This window comes from Clupea harengus, chromosome 21 (assembly GCF_900700415.2).
Source record: "Clupea harengus chromosome 21, Ch_v2.0.2, whole genome shotgun sequence".
Lineage (NCBI taxonomy): Eukaryota > Metazoa > Chordata > Actinopteri > Clupeiformes > Clupeidae > Clupea > Clupea harengus.
The window spans coordinates 24,279,284-24,303,359 of NC_045172.1; the positions used below are offsets into that span (position 1 = coordinate 24,279,284).

Sequence of the window (24,076 nt, forward strand, 5' to 3'; positions counted from 1 at the left end):
GTCTAGCTCAGGTAAGCTTCCCCAAAGCAGGGGCTGAGCTCAGGTAAGCTTCCCCAAAGCAGGGGCCTAGCTCAGGTAAGCTTCCCCAAAGCAGGGGCTGAGCTCAGGTAAGCTTCCCGAAAGCAGGGGCCTAGCTCAGGTAAGCTTCCCCAAAGCAGGGGCCTGCATGCATGCATACACTTACATCTGCTGCATGCATACACTTACATCTGCTGCATGCATACACTTACATCTGCTGCATGCATGCATACACTTACATCTGCTGCATGCATGCATACACTTACATCTGCTGCATGCATGCATACACTTACATCTGCTGCATGCATGCATACACCTACATCTGCTGCATGCATACACCTACATCTGCTGCATGCATACACTTACATCTGCTGCATGCATGCATACACTTACATCTGCTGCATGCATGCATACACTTACATCTGCTGCATGCATGCATACACTTACATCTGCTGCATGCATGCATACACTTACATCTGCTGCATGCATACACTTACATCTGCTGCATGCATGCATACACTTACATCTGCTGCATGCATGCATACACCTACATCTGCTGCCCATCTGCAGTCATTTGGCTGGGGCTTTCATCGGGGCCATGCACAAGAACAGTGAGAGTACACAGTTGGATGCAACATTTTCTTTTTAAATGGATAGCCCTGGGCAAAGGACGTTTTATTTATTTTTAATTTTTTTGTGAAAAGTCAAGTGCTGCATCAAACAGACATTAAATGAAATCTTCCGATGTTAATGTAGTTCTGTGTTATCTCAGCATAAAACAAGTCAATAAAAATGGCGGCGTGTGCAGAGGCCCAGGGGTGCCCAGACGTCAATAAGATGTTTGTAAATAAACTGCACTGCCTGAGGGGGGAGACCCTGAGCCTGCTAGGCCTCCTGTAATCCGGCGCTAAACGCTGAAGTGGTGACGGATAAGCAGAGGCCTCCCTCAGGCCTCACAAACCTGCAGACCCACTCACACACCTGCTCAGCTCAAACACTCAACCTGGTCTCGGTGAACTCGGTGAACCTCATGTTTTGCCTGTCTGCTCAAAAGGATGCGGTTTCTTCTGCAAGACTTTTTCTCTCACAATAGAAAAACGTGTGTGTGTGTGTGTGTGTGTGTATGTGTGTGTTTGTGTTTGTGTGTGTGTGTGTGTGTGTGAGTGTGTGTTTGTGTGTTTGTGTGTGTGTGTTTTTGTGTGTGTGTGTGTGTGTATGTGTGTGTGTTTGTGTGTGTGTGTGTGTGAGTATGCGTGTGTGTGTGTGTGTGTGAGAGTGAAAGAAAGTGTGGGTCGGCATAGGGCTCCTTCAGGTAAAGGTGGAACACCTGACACCAACTAGAGCTACCTGTGACAGCAGCAGCATTCAGTGGTCCTCAGACCCTACTGGCATCACGCCTCACGCCTCACCCACAGGGAGCTCAGACCCTACTGGCCTCACGCCTCACCCACAGGGAGCTCAGACCCTACTGGCATCACGCCTCACCCACAGGGAGCTCAGACCCTACTGGCATCACGCCTCACCCACAGGGAGCTCAGACCCTACTGGCATCACGCCTCACCTACAGGGAGCTCAGACCCTACTGGCATCACGCCTCACCCACAGGGAGCTCAGACCCTACTGGCATCACGCCTCACCCACAGGGAGCTCAGACCCTACTGGCATCACGCCTCACGCCTCACCCACAGGGAGCTCAGACCCTACTGGCATCACGCCTCACGCCTCACCCACAGGGAGCTCAGACCCTACTGGCATCACGCCTCACCCACAGGGAGCTCAGACCCTACTGGCATCACGCCTCACCTACAGGGAGCCTCCTGCATACCTCACTGCATTTCTATTTGGGGAGGGGGGGGATTCATGTGTTCATCGTATATGTGTAGGTTGCATGAAAATTTCTATGCTAAGGGAAACAGGAGGAAAAACTACATTCTGGTCAACAGGCAGGATCCAGGTGATTGGATGAGGAATGACCCGCCCACCTCATTATACCACATGTGTAATATCTCATTATATACATGTGTAATATCTCATTATATAGATGTGTAATATCTCATTATATAGATGTGTAATATCTCATTATAGATGTGTAATATCTCATTATACACAGGTGTAATATCTCATTATAGATGTGTAATATCTCATTATACACAGGTGTAATATCTCATTACAGATGTGTAATATCTCATTATAGATGTGTAATATCTCATTATACACATGTGTAATATCTCATTATAGATGTGTAATATCTCATTATACACATGTGTAATATCTCATTATATATGTACATGTAATATCTCATTATACACATGTGTAATATCTCATTATACACATGTGTAATATCTCATTATATATGTACATGTAATATCTCATTATACACATGTGTAATATCTCATTATATATGTACATGTAATATCTCATTATACACATGTGTAATATCTCATTATACACATGTGTAATATCTCATTATATATGTACATGTAATATCTCATTATACACATGTGTAATATCTCATTATAGATGTGTAATATCTCATTATACACATGTGTAATATCTCATTATACCACATGTGTAATATCTCATTATAGATGTGTAATATCTCATTATATACATGTGTAATATCTCATTATACACATGTGTAATATCTCATTATACATGTGTAGTATCTCCATGCATACGCTTCACTTCCTGATCTCTTCCACTCATGAAGTAATATGCATAGCACACAGAGTTTGAGATAAACTCTAGATCAGGGGTGTCAAACATACGGAATTGCTGCGGGGGTTTGAGCAGTGGTTTCAGGTCTTTGGTGAGCTTGAGACCGAGTTTGCATTGCAGTTTTTCGCTCGCCATTTACAGTTAAGGCTGTGGATCTGCCCGTCGACATACAGCTTGAGATAATTGACTTACAAATGTGATCAGGATTTAAATGTCGGACTCGGACACATTGTAAATGTAAATGATAAACTGAAGCACAGTATTGGTGAAATTGCACTTGTTTTTTTCTTAATAGATTTCAAGAGTTGTGAATCAGAATGTCTCTTAAGAATATGGAGGTTTATGAGAACAGACGTTTTGTCATTTTTGTAATCGATCCAGTAATTGCTTCAAAAACAGCGTGAATGCGATGTCTGCTCCGGAGGCAGAAGCGCTCATTGCCACAGGCAGCAGCGCTCGCTGCTCGCTTTGTGACGCGTTTGACGTCAAACGCGTCACAAAGCGAGGGAATCTGCAGAGGAGAGCCCAGGCAGATAAACAGTGGGCTGATGTCTGAGTTTTTGGTCTTTATGTTTTTCTAGTTTATTGTAGAAAGACCTTAAAATAGGGTTTATCATCCAAAAACCTTCACCAATGATTTAAACATGGAGAAATATTGTCGTTATTATGCTATGATTTTACTGGTCTGGCCCACTTGAGATCACAGTGGGCAGTATGTGGCCCCTTAACTAAAATGAGTTTGCTGCCCTGCTCTAGATGTTAACAACCCCGCCCCTGCCCCTGCCCCTGCCCCTGCCCCTGCCGCGTGCCCCTCTGACCTGGAGGTGAGGTATCTGCCCCCCCGTCCCCCCGTCCCCCTCCCCTCCCCCTCCCCCTGCCCCGTCCCCCTGCCCCCTGTCCGTGCCCCTCTGACCTGGAGGTGAGGTATTTGTCGTAGGCCTCCTCGCGTGCCCGCTTGGCATCCTCCAGCTGCGAGTGCAGGCGCTCCAGGCGGTCCTCGGCGTGGGCACAGCGCACGTTCAGCTCCATGTTCTGCCTGTTCAGGTACTCCTTGTCCTTCTGCAGCAGTGTGAGGGCCTGCTGCTGGGACGACCCCTGCACACACACACACACACACACACACACACTTAGGAAGATGAAGCAGTAAATACAGGTACACTCAGTTTCTTTAATTTAAGTGAAGGTCATTTCTGTTCTGCATTCATCTTACCTCCATGGGAATGCATGCTTCGTGTGTGTGTGTGTGTGTGTGTGTGTGTGTGTGTGTGTGTGTGTGTGCGGAACAAAGGCCTAAGGCTGTATTCACAAAGCATCCTGAGGCTAAAAGCTCCCAACCAATTCAGGAGAAACTAAGAATAACGGCCGTGTCAGTTCTAACTTTGAATCAACTTTTCACCTCATTTTCTTGACTAAGAGTAATTCACAAAGTCTCTTGAGTCTGAGAGAACGTCTTAGGAGTACTGTCAGCGGTAAGATCAAATGCTTTGTGAACATGGGCCCTGGTTTGGTTTGCATGGATATCTAGGAATCTCTTTCAATGAAGTACAGAGATAATACCCAGCGCCTAATGCTGCTGCTACACCAACCAATAAAACGAAACTGCGTTCAGATGATATCACATCGGGGCGACAGGTTAAGTACCGTCAGATGATCTCAAATCAGGGCGACAGGTTAAGTACTGTCAGGTGATATCACGTCAGGGCGACAGGTTAAGTACTGTCAGGTGATCAGGTTAAGTACCGTCAGATGATATGGATGAACTTGATGTGAATCAGGGCGACAGGTTAAGTACCGTCAGGTGATATCAAATCAGGGCGACAGGTTAAGTACTGTCTACAACAGGCTTCTTCTTATACCCAAGCCCTTCTGGAAGTGAATGTTTACATTTAGTCATTTAGCAGACGCTTTTATCCAAAGCGACTTACAAGGACACATTTACATTTATGGCACACTGCACATCAGGAGCAATTAGGGGTTCAGTGTCTTGCTCAAGGACGCTTCCACAGGGAATCGAACTAGCAACCTTCCGATTACTGAACGACCTTCTCTACCTCCTGTACCACTGTCGCCCCAATGTCTTCTCTGCTTTACCTCCTTGAGCAGGTCGTTCCTCTCCTTGCTCTGGGCGGAGTGTGTGTCTTACCTCCTTGAGTAGGTCGTTCCTCTCCTTGCTCTGGGCGGAGTGTGTGAGGTCCAGGATCTCCAGCCTCTTCCTCAGCTCCCTCGCTTCCGTCTCAAACGTGTCCCTCTCCCTGGGGACGGACAGAGCAGGACACACACACACAGACATCACTGAGTGCTACCATAGCAACACCATCAGCATCAGGACACAATGCTACAACTACTGAGCCAGAAAAACGTCTCACAGTACTTAACCTAACATCCTACACCTGTCATTTTACATAACTTGGATCAGTGTGGGTCGACATTCTACACAGTAGCACCAATTTTCAGTCGCTCCTATTTAATATGCTGCTGCTTGAGATGCAAAAACCCTCACGCGTACATGCCTTTGAACAGACTTGCCTGCCTTATGAATACATGGGACTGTTAATGTGAAAAGGCACCTGCTCAGGGTGCTCTTGAACACTAATCTAGCCACCTGCCCAGGAGCACGCAGCTCTGAGAACACCCCCACCCCTCCCGACTCCAGATCCATAAACCCCCACACCCCTCCCCACTCCAGATCCATATGACTGTGAACAGGTGTGTCAGGTGTACTGCCGGACCGGAGCAAAAACCTCCAGTCACAACAGCCCTCCATGTACAGGACTGCACGACACAGCCCTGGACAGGCTCGTAAGAAGCACGATGGCGCCTCCTGCTGGCTACTGCAGGGAACTGCCGGCTAATGCAATATTTCACAGTCTTCCTATTCACTATTGGATATTTGGAATGTCTATTCTAACTGCAGTTGAGATCGACGTTTTACAGGGCTATCATTGAGAGTGTGCTTACATCCTCTCACTCGGTCTGGTATGACTCTGCCTCTGCCCGCTCTAAGGCCAGGCTCCAAAGAGTCATACGGGCAGCAGAGCGCATCATCGGCTGCCCCTTTCCCTCCATCAAGGACCTTCACAGCTCCAGATCCCTCAGGAAAGTAATGAAGATCACGGCAGACCCCTCACATCCTGCTAACAGTCTCTTTAACCGTCTCCCCTCTGGACAGCGATACAGGGCCATCATGACCAAAACATCACGTCACCTCAACAGTTTTTTCCCCCAAGCAATAGCCCTCCTAAATAGCTCTCACACACGAACTTTATCGCACTTTATTTAACTTTATTTAACATTATTATTGTTGCACTACCTCCATTCTTATTTATTATTTTGCTCATACTGTCTGGTACTATCTGTCCTTGTATTGTTGTTCTGTGTTGTCTTGTTGTTCTATCTGTGATACTATAGCCTGCATGGAGAAAACCAAAAACAATTCCTAGTATCTGTATACATGGCGAATAAAGTTGAATTGAATTGAATTGAATTGACTCCTTGTATCTAATAATTTAGTAAACACTATTAATCTCATCTAACTGAGAGAGCCAAACGATGCACGAGGCTGTCCTGAGGCTGATTTAATCACTCACTAGGGATTCAATCCATATGCTTGGAGCTGCTGGAGCCCCAAAGAAATAAAAAGCAGACAGGAACACTTCCAATCGCCCCTGTGTACCCCATGTGAGGCAGTGCCCTGTTTGACCACAGGAGGGCAGGTGAGGGCTCTCACCGTCTGACGCGGTCATAGTTCTCCCGCTTGTAGTCGCCCTCCTGGATGAGCTGCTTGGTGTCAGCCACTTCCAAGGTCAGGCGCTGACTACGGATCTCCAGCTCTGAACGCAGCCTTCTCTCCTCCTCATAACTCTACAGGACGGGGGGAGAGAGAGAGAGAGAGAGAGAGAAAGAGAAAGAGAGAGTATTGTTTAGTATATCATTCCATGTGTTCCATTGTTTTGTTTAGTATATCATTCCATGTGTGTTCTTTCGTAGTTTAAATGTATTCAGTATAAATCTACAATGTAGAAAATAATAAAAGTAAAGAAAAACACTTCTCAAAAAAATGTAAGGTGTGTCCAAACTTTTGACTGGTACTGTAGTTGTGACTGACTGGTGATGAACGTGCTCCATACCTCCATCAGAGACTTCAGCTGACCTCTGTGGCTCTCAAGGTCGTCAGACAGGCCATTCTTCCTCCCCTGCAGCTCCGTCACTAGTGTTCTCAGAGGGGTCACGACCTCATAGAAGCGCACCTGCACCAGGGAAAGACGCAGCAGGTGAGCAACACAGACACTTCTGCACTGGCCTCTCCGTTTGGCACTTTAACTTCACCCCTGAATTATCTGACAGCATGCCTGAGCGCTTTCTAACATGCCTCTTGCCCCATCCCTGCCTTGCACATCTTAACCATAACAGCAGCTGGCTTTGGCACAAATCTGGCCCTTGTCTGACGTGGATCTGCCCTTTGTCTGACGTGGATCTGGCTTTAGTCTGACGTGGATCTGCCCTTAGTCTGACGTGGATCTGGCATTAGTCTGACGTGGATCTCCCCTTAATCTGCCCTTAGTCTGACGTGGATCTGCCCTTCGCCTGACGTGGATAGGAGTCCTAATGTGCCCCCGGCTAGTCTGGCTGTGTGCGCTTCTGCTGCTGCTGCTTACCGCCACATACTCCGAGATGGAGAGCCTGTCCTCGGGCAACTCCCTGAGCTCCAGGTAGCGTTCCTCGCTGAGCTCCAGGTCGCGCAGGCTGCGCCGCACGTCCCCGGCCTTCTCCCCCAGCTGCCGGTTGGTCTCCTCCAGCTGCTTCTGCCGCAGAAGGATGCCGTCTATCTCCTGCTTCCGCAGAGCCTGGTGCTTCCTGCAACACCCAGCAGGGGGTGCCATAAACACTCCAGTCAGGACCACGGAACTGAACTGGTCAACTTCACCCCATCCACAGTGAAAAGTACTCACGATAGACAACTTAAACGGGTCTTAAATTTGCAGCAAGCAAGATAAAACTAGGTAAAAACACTGAAATGATTTAATTCACCACAACGTGCATATATCAAATTGAAATAAATACACACAACCAAAAAGGTCCACATTTTATGAGCTAAGAAGGGTGATTGTGTGCAACAGGACCACAAATAACATTGCAAAAGTTACTACTTATAAACTGTATGAGGACCCTTCATCTACAAGAATTTAGTTTTTAGAATTTAGAAGTTGAGCATAGCTGAATCATTTTCCTCTGTGAACTCCAAATGTATCACTACTAATTTTCATAAATTTTAACGGTACTGTTAAAGCCAAAGATAAAATTGAGGAGTTAAGAATCATGTCAGACCTGTTGTCATCCTGTTGCATTTTGAGCTGGCTGTCCAGCCGAAGGGACAGCAGTTGTTTCTGGTGTAAAGCGTCATTCAGTCTCTCCTCCAATTCCTCCGTCTGATGACAAAAGATGGAACAAATAATGACTATGAATATATAGCCTAAGATACCTTTAGTTGTTCTTTTATGCGGTACACTCGTCTCACCGTAGTCAAGTGGTCGACTTTAAGGTTATCGATAATGAGGTTTTTCTGTGACAGCTCTATTTTCAGAAGCTGGAGGTTGTGAAGCAGCTCTTTTCGCTCAATGATTTGTTTGGTGATTTTCTTCGATTTGTCCTTCTCGTCAGATGAGGAAATGTCCTCCGTGGGTACTGTTGTCTCCAAACTAAAATCTTCAGACTCTATCGAGCTAGAAATATTCACTGACGGGTCCCTGGGTTTTTTGGGTGGCATTTTTATTAAATGAACGTGTATCAATTCAAGATGGAAATGTAAACTTAGCTTGCTAGCTGTTGCTACCGGAGTTGCTATCTCTCACCCTAACGTCCTTCGATAGCTGTACAGTGACTACATGAGTAAAGATTAGCGAACTGAGCTATCAGTCAGTCTCCTCTACTAAACCCAGATCAAGGACGTCCAGGTTTAAGGCTTATTGCTAAAACTTAAAAGGCACACATCTCCTTAGCTTGCTATGGTTACCAAACATTAGCGACCTATCTAGTTATGGCTATCTGATTTGATTTGCTTGAAACTCCAACTTGGCTAACTTATCGAATTGACACATACCATACACTCATGATATTGCCAATTTGAATGCAAAATGCGGTTTTTTCCTTGAACAAAGATAGCCTGGTTGACCTGCAGTTAGGTGGTCAAAAAAACTAGCAACGCGATATTTGATTTAAGAGTCCCGCTTCAACCGCTTGAAAACCGCCGCCAGCTGATGACAACAACAAACTACAGAATGATCAACAAGTGTCTGAAGAGTAACTTTGATTCCTGTGAGCAGTGCTTTTATGATATGGCGCCACCTATCGCACAAAATGAATATTATATGAGCAAGCGACATCAGAATGTTACCTAAAATATTTTACCACAAAGTGTGGATCAACCCCACACAAATTGCAACTAAAACAAACTCCACGGATTTCGTGTCCTCGATATGTTTGAATGACAGTAACAAATCCTAAGGAATCGAATAAGGGGGAAGTTTGAAAATCTCTTTAATTTTGTCTCTCTCTCTCTTTCTAAATATTTTTTATAAAATTCCCCTTCTCTCTCTTCATCTCCCTTAACTCATTTGTATTTCTGTATATCCCCTCTTTCACTCATTCTCTCTCTCTCTCTCTCCCTTCCTGTCTTTCTCTCTTTATCTCCCGCCCACTTTATTTATCTATCTTCATCTTTCTCTTCATCTCTTTCTCTCTATCTAGCCACCCTCAATTCTTTACTTCTTTCTCCTTTCTCCTCCCTATCTTTATATCTATCACCATCCCTGTGTCTATCTGTATTTCTTTCTGTTTGCACTCCATAACTGTCTCACTCTTTCCTTTTCTGTCTCTTTATCTTTCAGTCTATCTATCTTTGTGTCTGCGTGTCTTCATTGACACACCCACATGCATTACATTCATTAAACTTTATAATATTTTTTTAATATTAAATGTTTTTATTTATTTAAAATATTTCCTTCAGAAAATGCAAATATCAAAGACTTATTGTCACTAAAGGGGCAAAAGGCAGCCATTTTGAATTCCTGAGAGTTCAGGATTTCCCCTTAGATCAGTGGTTCTTAACCTGGGTTTGATCGAACCCCAGGGGTTCGTTGAGTCACTCTCAGGGGTTCGGCAGGGGTCAAGACACACACAGTATAGCCCGGTTCACACTAGCAATGTTGGGTCGTTTTTATATATACCTATGTTTTGAAGAAATCATATTCTATTTTTCCAATTACGAAGGGTTCGGTGAATGCACTGATGAAGCTTGCAGGGTTCAGTACCTCCAATAAGGTTAAGAACCACTGTTTTAGATGATGCCTTAGTGTCTAACAGGATACCTCTAGGGGTATGAGACAAGTAAAATAGCTTTTATTGCAGTTTGGGCTTTTGCCAGGCATAAGGTGGCCTTTGACTGCAGTTGCTATTTCAGGTGTGGAGAAATATGAGAGAGTCATGAATAAGGCAGCTTTAGGATATGGCTTGGGGCGCCACGCTGTCTTATCACTGTAGCATTGTATGGAAAAGGAATTTGGGAGTTACCAATGACCAGCTTGGTGAGGGAGTTCAAATGTGCTAAGACCAGCCTGGAGATGACTCTGTCACAGTCTAAAGGTCCAGCAGTTAAGAACGCTGCTCCAATGGTGAAGCCAGGGAAGATGTGGAATCCACCAGAAGTTGTTCAACCCCCCCCCCAAGGTGTATTACAGCATAGGGATATCATTGGACAGGGACCGGGTGGAAGAGCAGGGTTTGGGCTGGGTGACAGCGGTAAAGCATGGGGTAAGGTTACATCGCCGGAGAGGGGGCAGATGGTAGCCAGCTTTGTTCGTGAGCAAGAAAAGGAAACTAGACCAGCAGCAGCAGCAGCTTCTCAGGGAAAGCCAGGGCAATGGATGAACTGGTGTGGTGTTGAAAAGAAGAAGATCAGCTGGGGAGAGTGGTGGGCTATGGAAGCTAACGCATTCAATTGCATTAAAGTCATTGTTGGAGCCACTTATGATTCCAACTCCACAGAACCTCAGTCAGTGGGTGGGTGAAGATGGAGGCTGCAAGTTGTGTACGGGTGTTGGCTCATCAAAACATATTCTGTCTGGGTGTAAAACTAGCTTGACCCAGCGTTGCTACATGATCAGGTTCTAAAATCATTGGCGTGTGTGTTTGAGAATAAATAAGTTGACGTTAACTCTTTGAATGTTAATGACAGTGTGAGAGGGGCAGAAGAGTGGACTCCAGGCACGTACAAACAGGACTGGCAAATGGGGCAAACCGCGGGGTTGCATATTACTGGCTGATGTAATATTGTGTGGGTGGTTGTCGACAGTGGTACAGTGGTAAATAAGTCGGTTAGTAATCAGAAGGTTGCTAGTTCGATTCCCTGTCGAAGTGTCCTTGAGCAAGACACTGAACCCCTAATTGCTCCTGATGTGCAGTGTGCCATCAGTGTAAAATGTAAAATGTGTATACATTGTAAGTCGCATATATGTAAGTCGCTTTGGATAAAAGCGTCTGCTAAATGACTAAATGTAAATGTAAATGTAATGGTTGTCTGATTTTTAGATATTGCGTATGAAATCTTTTCGAGGTGTATCTGTTGTTGTCCCTGCTACTGACATCCTCACCCAACATGAGTGTGAAGGGGGGGGGGAGGTGACAAGGGCCTGATTCAATGAAATACTGATGAAGGAAAGCGACCACTTCACAACCCAAGAGAAATGCTCATGAAGGCATCTTTGTTGTTGTTAGTTTTGTTAAGTTTCGGTATGATGGTTTGTAGTGCACCATGTTGTTATAATACTTAGGCTAGGTTGTTGGGTATGACTACTCACATATGTCAGCGAGAGGTTTGGCTGCTATGGGAAATCTCTAATCAAAAGCATGAGGAATTTAATATTTTCCTGTGTATAACTAAAAAAAAAATTATTACTGGACTAATTTGGGGAAACAACAAACAACAAACAAACAAGGCTGACTGCTGTCAGTTTTTTATTGCACAAACGACTCACTGCAACACACACGTGTTATATATGGAGGCGACACAGGACACACACACACACACACACGCAGGCCTTAGGTCGGCGTGAATTCGTCTTCTGCTTTTTTCCCATCCCGGGACGTCCTTCCTCCAGGAACCCCCAGGAGCAGTGGGTAGCTTCTCAGCGCCTGGGGACCAAGTGAACCGTCCGTCTCGGTCAGGGACGGACAGGAGTGTTCTGTACTTTTTGCATGATTTTTTGTGGGGGTTTTTAGTGGAGGAAACCCCTTGTGAACACGGGGAGAACATGCAAACTCCAGACAGAAAGGCCCGGGAGATAGCCCACCTGAGCACTGAAGGTCTGGGGAGGACCTTCCCCCCAGAGCCAACAGCGCCCCATGCGGGGATCGAACCCATGACCTTCTTGCTGTGAGGCGGCAGTGCAAGCACCTGAGCCAATGTTTGTCATGTTCTTAAAATCAATTTCCAACAGCTCTTAGACAGAAGAGTTTGTTATTTTAAGAACTAAAACGAATTATTTAAACTGCTTGAATTATAGGTCTGCATTCTTGAAGACTTTATTTATATTTTTCCCTTCGTATTGTGCTAATGCAATGTATACAACTCTGAACACTGTTTGGAGGGGCCGTTGGCGCTGATTGGCAGCCACGCTTCTGTCAGTCTGCCCCAGGGCAGCTGTGGCTTCTGAGGTAGCTTACCACCACCGGTATGACTGTGTGTGTATGACTACTGGACTCTGGACTCTGTAAAGCGACTTCGGGTATATAGAGAAGCGCTATATAAAATTGAATTGATTGATTGATTGAAATGCACCATCAATCCCCTAGCCCAGATACACCATCAACCCCCTAACCTAGATACACCATCAACACCCTAACCTAGATACACCATCAACACCCTAACGCAGATACACCATCAACACCCTAACCTAGATACACCATCAACCCCCTAAACTAGATACACCATCAACACCCTAACGCAGATACACCATCAACACCCTAACCTAGATACACCATCAACACCCTAACCTAGATACACCATCAACACCCTAACCTAGATACACCATCAACACCCTAACCCAGATACACCATCAACACCCTAACCTAGATACACTATCAACACCCTATAACCTAGATACACCATCAACACCCTAACCTAGATACACCATTAACACCCTAACCTAGATACACCATCAACACCCTAAACTAGATACACCATCAACACCCTAACCCAGATACACCCTAACGCAGATTCACCATCAACACCATAAACTAGATACACCATCAACCCCCTAACCTAGATACACCATCAACACCCTAACCTAGATACACCATCAACACCCTAACGCAGATACACCATCAACACCCTAACGCAGATACACCATCAACACCCTAACCTAGATACACCATCAACACCCTAACCTAGATACACCATCAACACCCTAACCTAGATACACCATCAACACCCTAACCTAGATACACCATCAACACCCTAACCTAGATACACCATCAACACCCTAACCCAGATACACCATCAACCCCCTAACCTAGATACACCATCAACACCCTATAACCTAGATACACCATCAACACCCTAACCTAGATACACCATCAACACCCTATAACCTAGATACACCAACAACACCCTAACCTAGATACACGATCAACACCCTAACCTAGATACACCATCAACACCCTATAACCTAGATACACCATCAACACCCTAACGCAGATACACCATCAACACCCTAACCTAGATACACCATCAACACCCTAACCTAGATACACCATCAACACCCTAACCTAGATACACCATCAACACCCTAACCCAGATACACCATCAACACCCTAACCCAGATACACCATCAACCCCCTAACCTAGATACACCATTAACACCCTAACCTAGATACACCATCAACACCCTAAACTAGATACACCATCAACACCCTAACCCAGATACACCCTAACGCAGATACACCATCAACACCATAAACTAGATACACCATCAACACCCTAACCTAGATACACCATCAACACCCTATAACCTAGATACACCATCAACACCCTAACCCAGATACACCATCAACACCCTATAACCTAGATACACCATCAACACCCTAACCTAGATACACCATCAACCCCCTAAACTAGATACACCATCAACACCCTAACGCAGATACACCATCAACACCCTAACCTAGATACACCATCAACACCCTAACCCAGATACACCATCAACCCCCTAACCTAGATACACCATCAACACCCTATAACCTAGATACACCAACAACACCCTAAACTAGATACACCATCAACACCCTAACCCAGATACACCCTAACGCAGATACACCATCAACACCATAAACTAGATACACCATCAACACCCTAACCTAGATACACCATCAACACCCTAACCCAGATACACCATCAACACCCTAACCCAGATACACCATCAACACCCTAACCTAGATACACCATCAACACCCTAACCCAGATACACCATCAACACCCTAACCTAGATACACTATCAACCCCCCTTTAACCTAGATACACCATCAACACCCTAACCTAGATACACCATTAACACCCTAACCTAGATACACCATCAACACCCTAAACTAGATACACCATCAACACCCTAACCCAGATACACCCTAACGCAGATACACCATCAACACCATAAACTAGATACACCATCAACACCCTAACCTAGATACACCATCAACACCCTAACCTAGATACACCATCAACACCCTAACCTAGATACACCATCAACACCCTAACGCAGATACACCATCAACACCCTAACCCAGATACACCATCAACACCCTAACCCAGATACACCATCAACACCCTAACCTAGATACACTATCAACACCCTATAACCTAGATACACCATCAACACCCTATAACCTAGATACACCATCAACCCCCTAAACTAGATACACCATCAACACCCTAACCTAGATACACGATCAACACCCTAACCTAGATACACCATCAACACCCTAACCTAGATACACCATCAACCCCCTAACCCAGTAACACCATCAACCCCCTAACCCAGTAACACCATCAACCAATGGGCCTGTCTTGGCAGCTCTCCTGCGGGTGGACCATGGCCTGGTGGTCTGGATCGCGGACTGCCTTGCCTGGGACTGTGGACCGGCCAGTCGAATGTGCTGGTGAGCAGCACTGGCGCCGCCCAGGGAACTCCATCGTTCTCCATCGTCGGCTGCATCGGGGACGACAGCGAGGCGGCGTGCAGAGCTCTGATGGGTGTGTTTTGTGGGGCGGTGTGTCACCGGTCGCCTCCAGCTCAGCGTCGGAAAGACCAAGGAGTTTCTTGGTGGACTACCGGCGGAGCGGGGGAGAAGCAGTCCCCCAACTCCTAACTGGATGGTCTGGAGGAAGTTGGCGAGGAGAGAACGCGGAGGAAGCTGGACTGTTTTTATTTTCATTTTTTGTATGTGTATGTTTGATTCCCATTCCTGTCCTATACACTTCATAAATCTTGCTGCTATGACACCTGAATTTCCCTGACGGGATTAATAAAAGTTTATCTTATCTTATCTTATCTTAACACCCTAACCCAGATACACCATCAAAATACTCTGTTTATAACTATATATATATAACTCTCATTTATGTTCCCCAGGCTGAAAGCTGAAGAGCAATGACAAAGAATAACACATATACATTTGAATAACTTCTTTTTTTATTTCATGGCAAAACCAAAATCTTAATTTAATTTAATTTAAATACAGTTACAGTTACCAGCAGAGATACGTGTACAGATTTGACCCTTTCTGCAGACTAAGCAGAGTTCCATACCTGTCCTTCTTAAGAACCGCAGGGTGACAATTGTTCTACTGACATTTGGAACCACAAGGAGTTGAGTAAAGCTGAGAGGGTTATGGATCGGATCCTGAGAAGGTCTTCTTGACCAGTGATATTCACGGTTGACCCAATACAGTCCACACCCTGCCCAGCCAAAGACCAGCCTCTAACCTCATGGGCTCATTGATAGGACACAAGGATAGGTGCAGTTTATGATCATTTAATGAAGGTGCACTTGGGATTCAGCATGTCTGAGGTAAAGTCGAGTGCTGGCTATGGAAGAAGTGAAATATAGCTGAATATATGAAGCGGCGCGGAGGAGGTGTCAAGGCAAGAGGAGCACAGAAACGACATGATGTGTGAGGAAGAGAGAGTTGGACGAGGAGCGAGTGATAGAGAGAGGTGAGCCTCAGAGGCTGTTGATGCAGACAAGACAAGTGACAACAGGCAGGCTGGTTTAAAGCAGTTTGATTGGCAGCGGAGACGTGGGATTGGGACCGGGGGCGTCTGTCTCACCTCCGACGGCCGCGTGCTGGAGGAGGGGAAACTCACAAGGCAAAGTTCTGTAATGCACTGACTGCACACACACTCAGAGTCTGGGTGGATCACAGAACTTTACCTGGAGAGTCAGTTTCTCTCTCTTCAACACACACACACACACACACGCACACACACACACACACACACAAACAGCAGGGTAGACCAGATGTTGCAGCCTGAACTCCCATATGGGCACCCTGAAATCAAAGAAAAACCAAAAACACATGGTTAAGATTCTGTGAAATTGTGAGTTTCATGTGTACTGGTGGGAACAAACAAGTGTCTGGGGGGACAGGAAAAAAACAATGACTTTCAAATGTATTTCTATTTATTTTATATTTGAAACAAACACCTGCTCATGCAAATACCTACGAAAAAATTAACTGTATGAATGATTGGTCCTCTTTCTTTTATAAACTCAGACGGAGTTTTAACAGGGGCCTGTGCCATACCGGAGTGCAGTGGCATTCATGTTGTAGCGCATAAAGCACTCTACCGGCTACACTGGCATGTTTATCGTTATCCCAACTCTAAACTAACACGTGTCAGACCTCAAGGTTGTGCCTGTGTGGTTAACAATTTGGGGGGAGGCAGGCAGCCTATCCGTCAAAAAAGGCTGACGTGTCTGTTTTCAGATTCAGTCATTTTTCTATTTGTGACCTAGTTACATATTGCTTAAAGTTACAAACAACCGTTGACTTGGAAATGTAGTTTGTGATCATTACCATTATAATGGAGTAGTTTGGGACTTAATTCAGATGTTACCCTGTCTGCCGAATATGACACTGATTGTCAGCATTCCAACTCTTTGCCCTTTACAAACTTTTCAGCTAAATAGGTATACATTAGACGAGACAACTATGCATCCACAAACCAAATTCTATTGTGAAACAACTAACACAGAATAACTTACAACTTCCAGCCGACAGAAATGAGATGGAACAGTTCCCACTTGGCAGCATATGGTAGGTTTTTACCTCTGTCGTACCTGTCTTCCAGTAGTACCGGTGACCGCGCAGTGTGAAGCCAGCTACCGCCTGTGCCGTGGATTCGTAGGGACGAGGGGATTTCAGTCGAGTCTAGGCCGCTTTCGAGTTCGATGCAGACGTGGTGTATTCTTGTCTTATCCTGTTGAATCGCTCTTGTCGGTCGTCCTCAGTGCTTCTGTGCAGAACTGGTGAGGTGCTACACACTGCTGCTCAAAGAATGTCGACGTGGAGCTGCCAAACGTGAACGCGTACTCGTGGACGCGCGCAGCAGAGAGAAAGCTCTCTTTGGTGCACAGATGGGGGCTTGCTAGCTTGGTAAAGGTTGAGAGAGCCTGACGTTCTTGTCAGGTACCTGTCAGAATGCGCGGTGGGAAATGTTACCCTCGCCATAAAGGCGCTTGATCAATCTGTGGTTGGCAGGACTAAAGTGGATCCTGTCTGTGGAATCCAGTTTAAAGGGATCTGCAGACAATTTAAGAAGTGGTCGACTAACTAACTGTGTGTGAAAAAAAAAGAGTTACCAAGTCAAACTTTTGACACCACTTTGACCCAAGTAGCCCATTATTGCCTTTTCTTAAAGTACATTTCTATCTCTGATGGTAGTAACCCTATACGTCTGAATGTCTAGGCAACGTATTGCAGATGAAAATAATCATGAGGTCGCCAGGAAAGAAACTCATAAAAATGATAGGCCTAGCATTCGGGCAACAGATTGTTTCGAACCAAGAAAAGTTTGCGACCGCCTCAGCTCGCTTAATGTGTTGCATTATAGCCAAACTATCATTTAAAAAACCCGAGTTGCTTCATCTGGGCTCATTGTGCAACAGAGGCGATTAATGAGACTTCACAGCTCAAACTTTTACTATCTGTTGGTTGATGAGTTCCAGAGCACACGCCGCAGAGGAACCAAATAAACTCTAAAGGCTCCAACTAAAAAGCTGAGCGGAAATATGGCAGGAACGGCCAACTATAATTTTGTCGTTCTCCCGCAAATCTAAAACTTTAAGCTTAACCAAATGTTGGGTTATATGACAGTGTTCTTGTCAAGTCGAGTTCCTATCTAGCAATTAAAAAGGTTGAACTAACCCCATAGTTTAAGCTAAAACAATTAAGCTGGCATATTATGAAGAAACCGTGTGATAGGATAAAATCCCAATATTTTAGAATTGTCGGACTTCAAACAGTGACAGCTGTGTTATATTTCATTTACTTGCCTCCACACCATAGGCCAACGTGATCACCGTGGCCAATGTCTGTTCTAGTACATACCAGCAGAGGGCGCCGTTTGTCTATGATGTGACCTATTTTAACATGGCAGAAGCCAAAGCAGCCTAACACAAGGCTGAGACATTTTCTATTTCGGGAACGAGAATAGAAAGAGATCTTTCCGCTGATGTGTACTTTTAATAATGGTAGGCACTTTCCATTTACATATACAACAGGAGGGGAATCATAGCAAGTGAAAAACAAACAAAGAATTACATCTGTTTAAATCCAAGCATTTTTACAACAAAAAAAGCGCTATGGTTGTCTTGGTGGGATTTCAGTGTATGGCATTCCAGGCAGGAGTAGAGCAAGGAGGAGGTGGTTGCAGGAGTAGGAGGAGGAGGAGGAGGAGGAGGAGGAGGAGGAGGCGGCGGCTGGAAAGGTTGTGGATATTTCGGAGCGTTGGGAGGCAGGCCAGGCCTCACAGGAGGGAGGGGCCTTTTGAATGGAGCGAGGAGGCTGACGATTGGTCAGCCTCTTCAAAGAAGGTCTGCTCGATGCGTTTGCAGAAGGACAGCAGGTTGCTGAAGCCCTTGACCCGCTCCGCCAGAGCGTCACTGGTCAGCCGAGTGGTCAAGATGGTGAAGATGTGACCAAAAACAAGAGCGTCTAACTCAGTGGGCCTAGAACACAGAGACACACGATCAACAACAATCAATACCCATCAATACCATTAATACCAAAAGGGCTTCTGGGCCTGATATGGAGTGTGTCATATATCAGAGTGTGTGTGTGTGTGTGTGTGTGTGACCTTATATGTATATGTATATATCTGTATGTGGGTGGACATGTGTCTTACTGTTTATTGAAGAAGTAGAGCTGAGTTCCGAGTCTCTGTGAAAGTGCCTGACAACACTCATTCACATCCTCGTAAACCTAAACACAACGCCAACACACACAGATCACACACAGATCAACTGACCCTCAACATGCATGAGCCATCAAAAAAAAACCTTTACAAGCCATGGGGAAAAAAAACATAAAACAAATAATACTGTAACATCAAAGCATTAAAGTTTTGGTTCTGCATAATATTACACACATAATATTACCCAATGAACTGAATTGAACTGAACAAGTATGACCTGGTCGTACTGAACTGGAAGTATGAAATCATGTGTAAAATCACAGCATTAAAGTCGCAAGTTTTGATTCTGCAGTTCAGTGCTAACATAAAATGAATATCACCTGATGAACTAAATTGAAATGAACTGAACTGGATTGGTCTGAGTTTAACTGAGCTGAATGCGTATTGAACTGGTAGTAAAGGAGCTGAATGCGTATTGAACTGGTATTGAACTGGTAGTATAGGAGCTGAATGCGTATTGAACTGGTAGTAAAAGGAGCTGAATGCGTATTGAACTGGTAGTAAAAGGAGCTGAATGCGTATTGAACTGGTAGTAAAAGGAGCTGAATGCGTATTGAACTGGTAGTAAAGGAGCTGTGACTGACCTGCTCCATGCGTATTGAACTGGTGTGTGTGTGTGTGTGTGTGTGAAGGGCTGTGACTGACCAGCTCCAGGCTCTTCCCTGCCCAGCGTATTGAACTGGTGTGTGTGTGTGTGTGAAGGGCTGTGACTGACCAGCTCCAGGCTCTTCCCTGCCCAGCGTATTGAACTAGTGTGTGTGTGTGTGTGTGTGATTGTGTAGACTGACCTGCTCCAGGCTCTTCCCTGCCCAGCCGATGGCGTTCATCTTTCGGCGCACTTCCCACTGTTTCTGATAGGCCAGTATGTGGCTCAGAGGCCAGGAGTACGGACTGCTATACCGGGGCCGAGAAATCTGACACACACACACACACACACACACACACACACACACACACACACACACACACACACACACACACACACACACACACACACACACACACACACACACAGAGAGAGTGAATGAACAGTAAGATCTGCTGTATTACAGTTGATGGGAGTGCTTTATGTATGCACCGTGACCTGACAGTTACCTCTCCTGCTGTTGAGTCATCGCACCACTGGATGTAAAGCTAAGAAAGGAGCGCAAACATAAGCATGTTGAGAATCAGAATCAGAATCAGGTTTTATTGGCCAAGTAAGTTTGCACAAACAAGGAATTTGACTTGGTAAAGTGACTCTCAGTGTGCTTACACAATATATACAACACAATACAATACAAACAAACAAACAGTGCAACAGTGCAATGGACTAAGGAGTTTAAGAAAGTATGTACAAGGCGGAATGGCTATATACAGTAGCTGTGAAATGTTGCACAACAGTAGTGCAAAGAACAAGTGGAGAGTGCGAGAAGTGCAGGGATAAATATATAAATATAAATATATATGCTACAGTGGGTTAGTTGTTCAGTAGTGAGACGGCGAGGGGGAAGAAACTGTTTTTGAGGCGTGGGTCTGTGGTCTTAGAGTCAAACAGAAACAGCTGACAAATAATGCTTTTGGAATTTGAAAAACGTCCTTGAATACACCTCAGACTCGTTCCCATTTCATTGCCAGAGCAGGTTCAGTTATAAGAGTGTTTCTTACCTCAGCAGTGAGAAGCATGTTGTTCACCAGCTCCATATAAGCCTTCATCTCCGCTCTCTGGACGTCATCCAGCCCCTCACTCAAAGAGTGGCCCTTCAGAGAGAGAGAGAGAGAGAGAGAGAGAGAAAGAAAGAAAGAGAGAGCGCAAAACAAACATCACAGTCTCAGTAACAGTTGTAGTTAGGTTGTGGATATTTTTTTGTTTCAATCACTGAGGAATTAGAAAGCACCGACTGAGCTTGAGTTCCACACTAACCACTAATATCAGGTGTCTGGTGTGTGTGCCGTCTGCATACGCTTGCAACCATGCGGTGTTCATTCATTCTCTTGCATCATTGTTAGGTCAATGCAAGGCAAAGTCAGTGTGTTAGCCAGTCAGTGTGTTAGCTAGCTCCTACTCTGGTTTACAGTCAGTGTGTTAGCTAGCCCGTACTCTGGTTTAAAGTCAGTGTGTTAGCTAGCCCGTACTCTGGTTTAAAGTCAGTGTGTTAGCTAGCCCGTACTCTGGTTTAAAGTCAGTGTGTTAGCTAGCCCGTACTCTGGTTTAAAGTCAGTGTGTTAGCCAGTCAACGTGTTAGCTAGCCCGTACTCTGGTTTAAAGTCAGTGTGTTAGCTAGCTCCTACTCTGGTTTAAAGTCAGTGTGTTAGCTAGCCCGTACTCTGGTTTAAAGTCAGTGTGTTAGCCAGTCAATGTGTTAGCTAGCTCCTACTCTGGTTTACAGTCAGTGTGTTAGCTAGCCCGTACTCTGGTTTAAAGTCAGTGTGTTAGCCAGTCAACGTGTTAGCTAGCTCCTACTCTGGTTTAAAGTCAGTGTGTTAGCTAGCCCGTACTCTGGTTTAAAGTCAGTGTGTTAGCTAGCTCCTACTCTGGTTTAAAGTCAGTGTGTTAGCTAGCCCGTACTCTGGTTTAAAGTCAGTGTGTTAGCCAGTCAATGTGTTAGCTAACCCGTACTCTGGTTTAAAGTCAGTGTGTTAGCTAGCTCCTACTCTGGTTTAAAGTCAGTGTGTTAGCTAGCCCGTACTCTGGTTTAAAGTCAGTGTGTTAGCTAGCCCGTACTCTGGTTTAAAGTCAGTGTGTTAGCTAGCCCGTACTCTGGTTTAACAGAACTGCACCTCTGATTATCAGCAGTATTACCACGCTTAAATTAGAATCCAGAAGACAGGGTACAAAAGAGGGACAGGAGAAAAGAAGAAGTGCAGGAGAAAGGACTGAGAGGAGATGAGAGGAGAGAAGAGGAGAGGAGAGGAGAGGGGAGGGGGAGGAGAGGAGAGGAGAGGGGGGAGGAGGGAGGAGAGGAGAGGAGAGGAGAGGGAGGAGGGAAGGGGGAGTCAGTGGAAGCTCACAGATCGGATCAGATAAACACAAACATGTGGTCTTACCTTAGCTTTGGTAAACTGGACAATGGGCCCGAGCTCAGACACAACCTGGTTTCCCACATGGATGAAGGGGACCTTGCCTACAGGGGGAACAGGACGGGGGCGCACAGCACATGAGAGGTGGCATGCTAGAGGGTGGTCAGGCTTTTCCTCATAACGGCTAATGGACCTTTGGATTATTAGGAGGCAACACACACGGACACCATTGTGTTTAAGAGCGCAGAGATGATCATGTGTGCGGCCGTCAGAGAACCTTCAGGCAAGTGTGAGCGTTTGAGTGTGTGTATGCAGGAGAGAAAGAAATAAAAAGATTTAAAAAAAAAAGACTAAAGCACACAGAGAGCGAGAGAGAGAGAGACATTTGAGTTCGCTCCCTGCGGTGCTAACCTGATGGGGACATGAACTCAGCGTTAGCGCGACAGGACACCCTCACAGGCAGAGCACACATCTTCAGGTAGGCCTAACACAGAAACACACAGAACTAATCAGAGCGCAGCAACTGTATGTAAAAACACATTACAATGCAATCACTGACATCCTTCCAGTTAGTGAGAGAACTCCATCCTACCTGGACAGCCAGAGAAGAGGCGTTGTCTGAGAGAAGAATCTGTTCATCTGCAAAACAAGCATAGAGCCATTACCTACCTTACAAATATTTACATTTCAAACTCATTCTCAGACTTGCACAACGATGTGTTCTTACCACTGAGCGGCTGGTAAAGGGTCGCGTTCTCAGGCCACGGCTCTGCAGCTGTGTAGAGCATGAATGCGTTAGCGAATATGTATGTATAGGTACATAGCGTGGCATCACATACATAGCGTGACTGTATTTACAGCTGTGAATCGTAGGCTATACTGGGGAAGCAAAAGACTGCGGAGCAATGATCTATAGGTTCTTCTATAGGGCCGTGCTATTACAAACAACTAGGACGGCTTAGAGGATTTAGGTTACGCTAGATTCTGGTGCATGACGTTGTGGTATAGGGATATGCGAAGTAGCAGTTATTTTACAGATGCAATGCAAAAAACGGCAGAGTAATCCAAATATTACAGTGGTTTTGACCTTGACGTTGCTACCGTAACGTAAATGAATGAACACTTCAATTTACGTTAACGTTCAGAAATGTTAAGTGTATTAGACGTGGCGATACTGCGCAGCAGTCTAATTAAAGTTCCTGAATAGACTGAACAACTTTGTAATCACGACCACATACACCCAGTCAGCTAACGTTACTAATACAATGTCCTCTATGCTGTCAGACGGCTTCTACTGAATGGGATGGGCTCTGGTCAATGGGGGTAGATTACAAACCAGCATAGACACATGGCATGGGGATTTAGAATGCACCATTACTGTAAAGAAAATTACATGACAATTCCGTTCACTGACTGTAACTCGATAAACAAACGTCAAAAACGTAGACCTTTAGCTTTACCAACCTTCAGGCCCTGAAATGTCAGTAACTCATCGTAGCTAGCTACCTAGCGATGGCTATCGTGTACTACGGTTGCCCGTTCTTACTAGCCTACGTGTAGCTTTACCTGCCATTTGCGAAACGAAAGCCTCTGCTGCCAGGGACATGATGACGAAGGGTATTCTCAAGCAAGTCAGAAGAACAATTCAAATATATGACACAATGCAACGTCGTAACAGCTTTGAGCACAAGGGCATGCTCAAAATGCAGCTAGCTATATGCTATGGAATAGCTTCCGCAGGATTACTGCGCATGTGTTCAGAACAGCCAATCGTATTGTGGTAATCCGGTCATAGCTAAACAGGCTTTACCTTCAGCA

The 24,076-nt window shown here is 45.3% G+C and overlaps 2 protein-coding genes across 2 annotated transcripts in view; both read right to left on the bottom strand.

The window, feature by feature from the left end:
• pibf1 (progesterone immunomodulatory binding factor 1) overlaps positions 1–9,016 on the bottom strand; it is a 47,479-nt gene extending 38,463 nt beyond the window's left edge. The window contains exons 1-7 of the mRNA XM_031558226.2: positions 8,252–9,016; positions 8,062–8,162; positions 7,392–7,590; positions 6,864–6,983; positions 6,464–6,597; positions 4,880–4,988; positions 3,650–3,831 (exon numbers count right to left, since the gene is read on the bottom strand). Of these exons, the coding sequence (XP_031414086.1) occupies positions 3,650–3,831; positions 4,880–4,988; positions 6,464–6,597; positions 6,864–6,983; positions 7,392–7,590; positions 8,062–8,162; positions 8,252–8,500 (1,094 nt within the window). The 5' untranslated portion in view covers positions 8,501–9,016. The remainder of the gene's footprint in view (positions 1–3,649; positions 3,832–4,879; positions 4,989–6,463; positions 6,598–6,863; positions 6,984–7,391; positions 7,591–8,061; positions 8,163–8,251) is intronic.
• Positions 9,017–18,508: 9,492 nt separating this feature from the next.
• mtx2 (metaxin 2) lies at positions 18,509–24,011 on the bottom strand. The gene is made up of 10 exons (XM_031558267.2): positions 23,825–24,011; positions 22,986–23,033; positions 22,851–22,897; positions 22,670–22,742; positions 22,286–22,362; positions 20,906–20,998; positions 20,354–20,392; positions 20,047–20,172; positions 19,190–19,266; positions 18,509–19,013 (listed from the first exon to the last, which is right to left on the bottom strand). Exons 1-10 carry the CDS (start codon positions 23,862–23,864, stop codon positions 18,812–18,814), a joined length of 822 nt encoding a protein of 273 aa, XP_031414127.1. The 5' UTR covers positions 23,865–24,011; the 3' UTR covers positions 18,509–18,811.
• Positions 24,012–24,076: the final 65 nt, after the last annotated feature.

Excerpts from the sequence above, each read along its gene's own strand:
- mtx2 (XM_031558267.2), bottom strand. The coding sequence starts at position 23,864 with ATGTCCCTGGCAGCAGAGGCTTTCGTTTCGCAAATGGCAG. Across the intron at positions 23,034-23,824 it reads TTTCGTTTCGCAAATGGCAG|CTGCAGAGCCGTGGCCTGAG; the intron begins GTAAAGCTACAC and ends TGCTCTACACAG. Across the intron at positions 22,743-22,850 it reads CCTCTTCTCTGGCTGTCCAG|GCCTACCTGAAGATGTGTGC; the intron begins GTAGGATGGAGT and ends TTTCTGTGTTAG.